Genomic DNA, 12,120 nt, shown 5'->3' with positions numbered 1-12,120 from the left:
CCTTGCTGTAAAACACTGTGATACTGGTTCCCACAGAACAAGACTGTTGGATCATGCATTGTTAGCGTATTGCTAGCTTTCCAAAGCCAGCAAACAAGTATAGATAAGACCATGGAATATACACTGCAGTCACAATACACATTAATTCTGATTAGGCTAAATAAAAAAGTGAGAATATGAACACACAGAAAACAGTGCTTGGTTAATCAAATTCTGCATTTACATAATTTGGTTTTCCCTACAAATGTCCCCTCGCCCTGTTTAAACCTAATTTGACTCCACTATCCATCCATGCACTCTCTTCTCAGGTGCTTCTGTCTAATAATGGGCTCATCGAGGCCACCTTCAAGCTGGTTCCTCCCAGCTCAGGGTTTGGCCAGTGTTTCTCCTTCAGCCCTACTGAGGGGATGGTTCCCGCTGGGGCCTGCCAAGCCATGGAGGTCTGCTTCTCCTCCAGCACCCTGGGGGTCTTCTCTGAGGAGTTCATCTTCACTGTGGGGAGAAACCCACAACCTATCAGCCTCACGTTTAGGTAACACTCGCCCTATCACCCCTCTCATCCATCCCAGCACAGTCCTCAACCTCTCCATCACTGTCTTGTTAGGGTCTGTACAGTACATCACCACTGCGGTAGATAAAGCATTGGCGAGCATGTCCAGACACATATATCACCCCATACCACAGCAGCTGGGTGATTCTCATGAAACCAGTTTTAAACATGTCTGTTACAAAACCATGAAGCATCTGCAAAAATCAAATATCATTGGAAAGACTAAGATGTCTAGTGTTTGGCAAATTGTCTAATTTTAAATACATTTTACATTTTCGCCAGAATTTAGAAAATCTTCACCCCAAATTCTCATTACCAACATTTGTCCGGATTAAATTCTCGGATCATTTTATACAATTTGACATAACTTATTTGAATAAAACAAAAAATATGTAACGCATAATAAACGAGGGGTTATGCATTATATGGAACATCATTAATGACGTGGGAGGTGTGTTCCACGACACGCTAGTGGAGTAGAACTGACCTTCCACGGAGTTGCATTATTTTCCATAGAACGCTTAGAGCCCCGAGTTGATTATCCTTTTTTTACAATGGCTATAATTGAACACATTTGCCGTTTGCCGGTAGAAATGTGTTCAACATCCACTGAAGTAGCTAGCAAGTTTACTAGATAGCTACAGTAATTTCCAAGGTAACCAAACAAACAGACTTGGTTTACCAAACCATCAGTCCTAGCTTGCCACGATAAAAATCGAATTCAACAATGCCAATAACGTTTTCAATTCGACTTTTGCTTTCAAAAGCAGCTCAAACACAACGTGGAAGAATGAACTTTGCCATTGAATTCTACTGTCCAAATATACCATGTGTTATAGGGAAATAATTTACACTCTAGAATACCACTGTGTAAAAACACAGTGTCTGTGGACATGTGCCTCATTACTATACCACCTTTTCAAGTTCCTGACAAAACTTTAATAACTTTTTAAATAAAGTTTTATTCAACCATTTTTTTTATTTAGCTAGGCAAGTCAGTTAAGAAAAATGATTATTTACCCTAACAACGCTGGGCCAATTGTGCGCCGCCTTCAAAATGATGTTCTTATTCTCAAACGCCCCCTTTACCCTTCTGTGCCTTCTCATGACCAAAATGTCTAAAAAGCTCAAATTGGGAAAAAGTCAGAGAACCATTACCTTACCAACATGGAGTGTATGAATGGGCTTAGTGATGTGGTCAATTGCTTGCTCACTCATTACAGCTGTCTCCTATTACTTGCAGATTAAGCTAAGGTCCTCTCATTACTGAAACACAAATGTCTCATTACCGTGTCATTTTTCGGGCCATTTTGGTAATGAGAACCTTAATTTCTGTATTGATTATATGCAATTGTGATGTATAGTCAATGGGTGTGCTGTGCTGGTAACTTTATTTATTTACTAGGACCACTAATACCTATTGTATAGATTTTTTATAAAATAACAGTTATTTGACTAAGTAGGGTTTGTCAAGAAATATGGGATGTTTAAACCCCATTTAACTTACTTTAAGCCACAATCTACAATTTGTGTTTCAGCAAAGAGTTACCCCACTACTTAAAGGAGGATATCCCCCATTGTGACATGTGTACCTGTTTTCACACTTAAGTACACTGAGTGTACAAACATGAGGAACACCTACCTAATATTGAGTTGCACTCCCTTTTACCCTCAGAACAGCCTCAATTTGTCGGGGCATGGACTCTACAAAAGTGTTTCACAGGGATGCTGGCCGATGTTGACTCCAATGCTTCCCACAGTTGTGTCAAGTTGGCTAGATGTTCTTTGGGTGGTGGACCATTCTTGATACACACAGGAAACTGTTGAGTGTGAAAAACCCAGCAGCAACGAGTGTGAAAAACCCAGCAGCATTGCAGTTTTTGGCACACTCAAACCAGTGCGCCTGGCACCTACTACCATATCCCATTCAAAGGCACCTAAATATTTTGTCTTGCCCATTCACCCCCTGAATGGCACACATACACAATCCATGTATCAATTGTCTCAAGGCTTAAAAATCATTCTTTAACCTGTCTCCTCCCCTTCATCTACACTAATTTAAGTGGATTTATCAATAAGGGATCATACCTTTCACCTGGATTCACCTGGTCAGTCTAGGTCATAGAAAGAGCAGGTGTTCCTAATGTTTTGTACACTCAGTGTTTTTTACATTTTAATTTATTTAACTAGGCAAGTCAGTTACGAACAAATTCTTATTTACAATGACGGCCTACCCCGGCCAAATCCCCCCCTAACCCAGACAACGCTGGGCCTATTGTGCATCTCCCTATGGCGGGCCCCGATCACAGCCGGTTGTGATACAACCCAGGATTGAACCAGGGTCTGTAGTGACACCTCTAGCACTGAGATGCAGTGCCTTAGAGTGCTGCTCCACTCGGGAGCCTAAAAATACTGTTGTTGTTTGATGTCCCAAGAAAAGTGTTGGTCCATATCGCACGTATTTACAGTAGGTACTTTATAGGCATATTGTGTTATGCTTTTTGCCCATAGGAACCCATTCAATCCAGAAATATATATAAAATTCTTTACAACCATAAATATCCACGTACTAATACACCGATATTACCTGTAAAGACCTTGGATATTTTTTTGTTGTCACTTTGTTACGTTTTAGTCTACTTTTGACTTTTGAAAATACTGTACGTGCATGTACTTACATTACTTATACTGAAATAAGGGGTATTTTAGTAAATTGCATTAAGATCAGTGATTTTAGTATCATGCAAGTCATTTGGGATTAGTTGGCTCTGATAGAGATCAGTCAAATTTTGCTAAACGATGCAACACTCATTATCAAAACATGTAGTCTCATCTCCGAAACCTGCTTATCATTACCGTAATGCACCAATATTTGGGAAATATTAAGAAAAATTGTAATTTAGCAATTTTGGCTTAAATCGGATTGTGTGATTTTTGTTCTTTATCCAAATATGTGTGCATAAATAAAATGCATAAATAACATGCATACATACACAAGTGATTATGACAAAAACATTTTCTAAAAAGGTTATGTGTTAAAGGTAATGAGATAAATGACAAAATAAATGTTAAAAATGTATTTGTAAATATTTTTATTTTCAGAGTTATGTTTAACTTAGGTCTTTTCATTAGACTTTGAAAACTGTTGTGGTAATGAGAATTTTTGCATTGTTACGGTATTTGTGGAAATTGTGGTAAAATACATCATATCTGATCAAAAAACATAATAATAATAATAATTAAATCAATTACTACAGATCCTAATCTCAGTGATCCAAGAGGAAATTTCATGGAAAATCACAGTTTCATGAGAATGACCAAATTACCTACATTAATCCACCGAATGCTTCGTCTCCTGAATGCTTGAATACTTGCTCTCCCTGACTTACATGTTTGATTAGCACATTTTTATACTCTAGGTTTGAGTAAATGACTCCCTTAACATTGTGTTTAAACTACAGAATTACCCTTCCACGCTGTCATCCAAGAAATTGACTGATCTTGTTTTTTTCTTCAGTTGCTCTATACTTGCCCAACCCAGTGTAATTATTATGCATTACCCAGTGACCTTCATGCTTGCTGGTCAGCACAAATGTATTCTGTATTTCCTGTCTCTTTTATCTCTTGTAGGGGTTGCGTAATAGGCCCCACTTTTCACTTTAGCGTTTCAGAGCTCAACTTTGGGGATGTGTCCTTTGGTGAGTTAAGCTATGGTTTGTTTTTCATTAATCCTCATTGATGATGCCTGTTACTCACGCTAGATGCTTGTGTTAGGCTTGGGGGCAGATTTATCAAACAGTGCATTTGAGACACACTGATAATACCTACTGCTTTGTATTTACAGTATAAAGCACAAGCATAACAATGAATGACAGATGCAAATAAACAACCATTACTGCAAGTCTACGAAATAGATGTAGCCCACAATATACACTGAGTGTACAAAACATTAGGAACACCTTCCTAATATTGAGTTGCACCTCCTTTTGCCCTCAGAACAGCTTCAATTCGTCAGTTATGGACTCTAAAAGGTGTCAAAAGCGTTCTACAGGGATGATGGCCCATGCTGACGCCAATGCTTCCCACAGTTGTGTCAAGTTAGCTGGATGTCCTTTGGATGGTGGACCATTCTTGATACACACAGGAAACTTTTGAGCGTGAAAAACCCAGCAGCGTAGTAGTTCTTGACACACTCAATCCGGTGTGCCTGGCACCTACTACCATACCCTGTTCAAAGGCACTTAAATATTTTGTCTTGCCCATTCACCTTCTGAATGGCACACATACACAGTCCATGTTTCAATTGTCTCAAGGCCTACAAATCCTTCTTTAACCTGTCTCCTCCCCTTCATCTACACTGATTGAAGTGGATTTAACAAGTGACATCAAAAAGGGATCAAAGCTTTCACCTGGATTCACCTGGTCAGTCTATGTCATGGAAAGAACAGGTGTCCCTAATATTTTGTACACTCAGTGTATAATTAAGCAATAAGGCCCGAGGGGGTGTGGTAGATGGCCAATATACCACGTCTAAGGGCTGTTCTTACACACGACGCAACGACACAGCCCTTAACTCTGGTATATTAGCCATATATCACAAACCCTCGAGGTGCGTTATTGCTGTTATAAACTGGTTACCAACGTAATTAGAGCTGTAAAAATAAATGTTTTGTCATGCTTGTGGTATATAGTCTGATATACCACGGCTTTCAGCCAATCAGCATTCAGGGCTCTAACCACCCAGTTTATAATTGGCAATGTGTATTGTTTTGCAGTAATAGTCCCATACAAACAGTATTGGCACACTATACCTTCTTGCAACAATTACTGCACACATTTACTCCCACTCTTCACTGCAAAGTTGTCATTTTGGATCTCCTAAAATAGGCCTTACTAAAATAGGCCTTACACACTATTTGACCCTTCCAAAAATTGTCCAAGTTGATACATTTGGCATTGGATGTATTTTGAGCAGGCCTATCTCTCCTACATTTTTATGGTCCACTCAATTCTCTGCCTGCAATGCATCATGCATGTACATGGCTTACAAATGGCTTACTGTAGAATGAGACTAACACACTATTAGCCACGGTAGAATGCACATTTTTCTTGTGATCAATAACAGCAAAGGTATTTGCAGACAGATAATATTTAAGTATACTATGACACTTTTTTAATCTCAGTGGTTATTTGTGTGGCAATCCTCCCCACACAAACCATACATTTTATAACCTTACAGATAAATCAAAGTCTCGATTATGAGTTGCCCTGTGGCATTGCAGCTGTATATCAGATAACAGTGTTTGGAATTATCTCTGCACTAACCCTTAGAACTGTAACATTGCTTGCTCTCTGTTTCATTCCTTATCCCTCCTTTCCTACAGGTTTCCCTCACACACTGACCTGCAGTCTGAACAATACTTCTCTGGTTCCTATCAACTTTGGGCTGAGGGTTCCAGGGGATGGCAGTGGCCCTTCCAGCATCACCAGTGTCTCCCAGGTGTCAGACCTGAGTAGGACAGAGTGGAGCTCCAGTACTGTACCAGACCGGCCCATTGAGTTCACCCTGACACCCAACTCAGGAACTGTGCGTCCTCAGGGACTGGTTGACATCCAGGTGTGTTAGAGGAGCAGGGAGCATTACCAGAAAGTAATCAAACATTATTCAAATGAAAATGTGCTTATGTACTCACTGTAGAAGAGTACCATTTAATGGTGTTATTAAATGTAGGTGCTGTTGGGTCATGCTGAGTCAGCTAGCTTTCCAATTAGTGCTAAAGTGTATGCTGTAGGTTTTTCATTTGAGATTTAGAATGAACTAATCATTCGATTAATTACCTCTGATCGAAACGGATTTAATCAATGATAGCCCCTGAGGGGGGCAGAGCGTAATTGTAATTATCCTGTGGAGAAGTTGAATATAAAAACAATCTGTTGCAGATAAATGCCTGGGGAAGCTGCCTTTCTCCTTGTGGCTCTGCAGAGCTCTGATTATTACATCAGCCTGCTCTGGTTGCCTCTGGTTACTGAGTGTCATACGCTGGTCTTTTCCTATCAATGGGAGACTGTTTGGTCTTTTCCCATCACTTTAAGCTGTCAGCAGCCCTGCCGTGGGCATATCAGGGAATCTGTGCAGCTGTCTTCGGTGCTTTGTATAGGGTGTCTCCTGTCTGCCGCCCTCCCTTTGGCTGTCTGCAGCACGCTGCTCTGCTCTCCAACCTAGTGACAGCACAGTGGCACTCCGGGGCTCTAATGAGATCTCTTACAAGACCAGAATAATGTATGTAGAAGAGGTCAGGGGAAGTCAAATGTGCTGGAGGGAGATAATCTTCATCACCTAGACCAGAAAATGGGCCCTGGCTAACCTTTCAAAGTATAGGAAGTTACTCATGGATGGATGGTGCAGAGATAACTTTTTCTCCCCATATGCAGGCACCTTTGACCATGCAGTCTACTCTACTTCCTCTGATGAAAGTAGCTTAGTAGGGTTCTACTGTATGTAGTATAGGCTATGTCAAGAAGTGTAAAGAAAAAACAAAAGGAACATGATTGCAAATTATTGCAAATTAAAAAAGTAGTGTAATCTGTAAATATATTTGCAGGGTTCTCCTTCAGATATTTGAAGAAGGTGGTGCTGCTGAGTACGGCCGGGGGAAGGCCCAGAGGGCGGAAGTTTATGAACACCTGTAACTGCCATTTCCTGCCATCTAGAGCAAAAAGTGGTCTTACATGATAACACATAAGTTTAAAAAAAAATGTTTACATAGTGGTGCATCCAGTCCACAAATTGGAGCAGCGCCTCTCTTACATTCTTTGGGGAGAACCCTGATTTGCCAAACAAGCACAGTAGAGGTGCCATGGTTATGTTTGACTGTTTAACCAGTATGTCTGCTGTGTACCTCCATCTGTAGGTGACTCTGTGCTCCAACAGTGTGCAGCGCTACAGCCTGGCTTTAGTAGTGGACGTACAAGGGGTTGGGGAGGATGTGCTGGCCCTACCCATCAATGCCAGGTTAGAGGTCTAGATCCAGGGTCAAAACACACCTCTTAGCTACAATAATGTCCTGATTTATGATCAGGGGGGGAACTCCTCATTCAGAGCAGATGATTAATAGTCCTTTCATTCATTTCAATGTCAGAGACCCCTTATAGAAAACTACTTCATAACCTCAACACATCAATGTAGAGCTGTAAACACATAGGGATAATTATTCTACTGTGCAGGCCAATATGTGTGTAACCTAAAAGGTGAGTGGTGTATTAAGCTTGGGTAAATGTCTGTGTCCGTAGGTGTGTTATACCAAATGTTCTTCTGGATACCCCAGTACTACAGTTCCAGAGATGTTTCCTGAGTTACCCTTACGAGCAGTCAGTGAAGCTTACTAATGACAGTGACCTGCCTGCATGCTATGGCCTTCTGTTCCAGGTTAGATTTGAAGTGTTACTGTTTTATAATGTTTCAGTGTCTCTGACTTTCTGGTCTCTCCACCATCCATTTGTCTTTGCTCTACGCTTGGCTTCCCTTGATCACTGCCAAGGGGCCATTCTATTGTCTTTGACAGACAAGTTTATCAGGCCACTTACTGTTTGGGTGTTTCAGTGCTTCAGGCATTTCTCTAACACTGTGTCTGTGGTCCCTCTCTCCAGGAGTATGAGGAGTACCCGTCTCTGCTCTACTCCAGTGCCCACCCACGAGGGGTCATTCAGCCCCACAGTGCTGTGGACATCCCCCTGGCTCTGCGGGCTAAGACTGTTGGCAGGCTTCAACAAACTGCACAGATTGCTATATTTGGGAAGAAGGAGCCTCCTCTGGTGAGATCATGTCTGTGCTAGTGTGTGTGTGTGTGTGTGTGTGTGTGTGTGTGTGTGTGTGTGTGTGTGTGTAGCCTTGCATTTATACCCCTGGTCCCTCTAATTTCTTGGAATTCCATAGAACCTGCAACTGTCCTGCATTGGGGAGGGTCCGGTAGTCCATGTGCTGACCACAGAGGTGGCCTTTGGCAGCATACCAGTTCTGACCGATGTCTCCAGAACACTGCAGCTCTCAAACCAGTCCCCGATACCAGCACGCTTTGTGGCTCAAATGGTGGGTCAAACTTAACAAGGGGAAATTCTCTCTCCCTTAAATCCTCTCTCCCATTGGCTCTGTTTACCTCTGCTCATTTTCTGCTACATGCTGCCTCTGATTCATTTCTAACCTTATTCAGTGTGTAATTAATTAGTTAATTGGTTCAATTCTTTTTTAGCTGGATATCAGGCTGCCAGTGCAATCTAATCCCAATAGCAACTCATCAGACTTTTACATTTGCTCCATGGCCCTTCGTTTATTACTGTGTTACATCTGTCCTCCTAAATCTTCATAGCCTTTACCAATAGGCACAAATTAGAAACATAACAATCAGAATTTCATCGTCTTCAATTCATTAATTCTGCAGACCTTTTGCGATAGATGGGGCTTTGTTTACTCTCGCCCTAACATGTTTTACACAGTAATGTGGGTTTGTTCTATTACACATACTGTACATTGTGTTACTAATGAATCCACTGAGTATAGTGTTTGCTCTGTCTCTATTTCTGTTTGATGCCTCTTTTTTTGATTGGAACCCTGCTATGGTGGGGCCTTCAAGTACTGCAGTCTACACAAACACACACACACACACACACACACACACACACACACACACACACACACACACACACACACACACACACACACACACATGGTATCTTGGATTGCGCTTAAATCCTTAAAGTGCAGTGCTGTGGAAATGAGCGAACACTCTTTTGTCCTCCAAGGCTAAAGAGATGTGTGTTGATAAGGCAGCCATTTTTATAGAGCAATTTCAAGCATCAATCGTTGGTGATTCTTCCAGAATTATATTAGAGTCGATCGATAGCATGGCAAAGAGCCAGCCTACTGGGCACAGACGTCAGTTCACCATCTAGTTTTGATTTACATTGAGTTGTCAACTAGCGTGAATCCAACAGGAAATCAAAAAAATTGTTGTCATGTCCTTCGCTTAAGATTCAAAGTTGGGTGAAAAGAAATACGAAATTCCTTTACATGGATTACTTTTTTAAAAACCGATCAATGTCATCACATTGAATGTATTTGCTAAAATAACACGGAAACAACATTGATTCAACCAGTCTTTGCCCAGTGGGAAGTAATACTGGATAGCAAAATAATGTGAAAGATTTAAAAACAAAGTATACATTCTATTTGTACTTTGTCATTAGTATGTTCTAGACTGTTCATGATGGCACTATACTGTTCAATCTACTGAGTTTTGCAGTGGTTTCCATTCTAAACCTCATTGGCTGTGTTTACACAGGCAGCCCAATTCTGATCTTTTTCCCAATCACATTAGATCTTTCACATCAGATCTTTTTCAGCTTGATCTGCTTGGTCAAAATACCAATTAGTGAAAAAAAGATCAGAATTGGGCTGCCTGTGTAAACGCAGCATTTGACATGCCATGGTTCAAAACAATCAATTTTATTAAGCCTCTCTAATGCAAGTCTGATCTGATTATTGAAATTTCAGCTGGGTTGTTCTTCACTCAGTTCCTCCTCTCAGCGAAGACACCCCTCCATGATCACCTTTGTATCGACCGGCGGCTCATCTCTCACTAGCTCTCTGCCACATAAAGCCTGAGAAAGTGAACTATGACGCTCAGGCTGTGTTTACACAGGCAGCCCAATTCTGATGTTTCTTTCACTAATTGGTCTTTTGACCAATCATATCAGCTCTGAAAAACATCTGATGTGATTGGTCAAAAGACCAATTAGTGGAAAAAATATCAGATGACTCCAGAATTCACACAACGCTCACATGGATGGTTAGCGTGTGTCTTCTATGTGAGGTGTAGTGGATCATTGTTTCAAGGGCAGTTTACTCCCCTTTCTCTGCAGGTCTATCTGTAATGAGCTGACATCCCACTTTGAACTGCAAGTGAATATGAAATACACTGTAGTGTACGCTCTTAGAAAAAAAGGTGCTATGTAGAACCTAAAAGGCTTCTTTGGCTGTCCCCATAGGAGAACCCTTTGAATAATCATTTTTGGTTGCAGGTGTTCCATGTCCAATCCTTTCTACAGAGGGTTCAACATTAAACCCAAAACTGTTCTACCTGGAACCAAAAATGGTTATCCTATGGGGGCAGCCGAAGAACCCTTTTGGAACCATTTTTTGTGGGTTCCAAAAGAGTGTAGAGAGTCTATTAGAATATATTCATTATGACTAGACATCTTCCTAAAAATCTACCCTCATTCTGTCTTACAGGCTGACAGAATATGTTTATGTCTGAATGATCGGTTGGTTCTACATGACTGCTAGTAACATTAAGATCTTCTGTCTCCAGCAGACCATGCTCTGTTCAATAAGGTCTCCTCCACACTCCAACACACACTGAAACTCCAATTAAATTCAGTGCATTGCACAATGTCAGTGTAAAGAAGTTGCATGTTGTAAAAAAAGTGAGTATTACTGCCCTTGCTTATCTAGTTTGTAGACTAGCGAGTTTGTTAGATAAGATAAAGCCCCTGCAAACACTGAGCTCATTCAGGTTCTTTGGTTGCTGTTCAAAAGCAAACGTCATGATGGCAGTCAATTGTGATGATTCTGCTTAGTCCATGGAAGCATCCAGATAGTTGGATGAGGCCTCCAGTGTGGTGGTGAAATAAAGCATCAGCAATCAGAAAGCCCAATCCAGTGTCCCAGAGCTGGATTCAGTCAGAATATCCCAATTAAAGCACTATGCGTATCAATCAGGATACTGCTGCATGGAGAATTGATTTTAGTCCTCTTTCAGCTAATAGCTAAGATATAGAGAGCTGCTGGTGCACTTTGGGCTTATCTCCTGATGTGAACAAGGCTGAAGATGTGGTTGTAGAGAAGATTAATGTGTCTTCTTTTTAGATGAGTTCCTTATTGAATGTAAATTCATTCAAATCGATCAGAAATCTGGAATGGAGCAGAATAGGATGGGGAAAGTAGGTTTCTCATCTTTTTTTATTTAGATGAAACATACTTTCAGATAAAGATCCAATTCTCAAACTGAATTAGAAGGAAGGCTATTAGTGAAAAACAAGCACAGCGGGGTGATCCTTGTATCTATATCAACACAGCTTTTGGGCCGTTGATCTGTTAAAACCTCAGCCTGTCTGTTATTGTTTCAATTAGCAGCTTCACATTCTCTGTAAAACTGATAGACGAGTGAGCTTCCCCACTGCAGCCTTCCTCTGCCTCCACCAGGCTACCAAGAGGCCCACAGATAAGACAGTATAAGTAGGGAAGAGACTGGAGGGAGCCCGGACATGCTATTACTACATGGCCTCTCATTGTAAAACACGGCATGGCTCTAGAGCCAGATAAGGTTCTGCTAAAGGTGTTAAATTGCTTCTTGTGTGCTGCCCTCGTTTTATTTCTCAATCTGAAGCACTCAGACACTCTGTAAGAATGGGCCAATAATAGAGTTTAATAGAACATATGATCTCTATTGGCCTAATCATAAAAGGGTTCAATGCCTGTTGTTGCCTTTGGCTAACCTCCTGGATGTTTGGCTAAC

At 41.0% G+C, this 12,120-nt stretch overlaps 1 protein-coding gene across 1 annotated transcript in view; it reads left to right on the top strand.

The window, feature by feature from the left end:
- LOC139401276 (HYDIN axonemal central pair apparatus protein) overlaps window positions 1-12,120 on the top strand; it is a 65,152-nt gene that overhangs the window by 19,450 nt on the left and 33,582 nt on the right. Inside the window, exons 11-17 of the mRNA XM_071145650.1 lie at window positions 309-532; window positions 4,181-4,248; window positions 5,935-6,167; window positions 7,462-7,562; window positions 7,841-7,976; window positions 8,198-8,362; window positions 8,484-8,636. Coding sequence (XP_071001751.1) covers window positions 309-532; window positions 4,181-4,248; window positions 5,935-6,167; window positions 7,462-7,562; window positions 7,841-7,976; window positions 8,198-8,362; window positions 8,484-8,636 — 1,080 coding nt within the window. The remainder of the gene's footprint in view (window positions 1-308; window positions 533-4,180; window positions 4,249-5,934; window positions 6,168-7,461; window positions 7,563-7,840; window positions 7,977-8,197; window positions 8,363-8,483; window positions 8,637-12,120) is intronic.

Source organism: Oncorhynchus clarkii, chromosome 1 (assembly GCF_045791955.1).
Source record: "Oncorhynchus clarkii lewisi isolate Uvic-CL-2024 chromosome 1, UVic_Ocla_1.0, whole genome shotgun sequence".
In the NCBI taxonomy this organism is placed as follows: Eukaryota; Metazoa; Chordata; class Actinopteri; order Salmoniformes; family Salmonidae; genus Oncorhynchus; species Oncorhynchus clarkii.
This window is presented reverse-complemented; position numbering and strand designations above follow the sequence as displayed.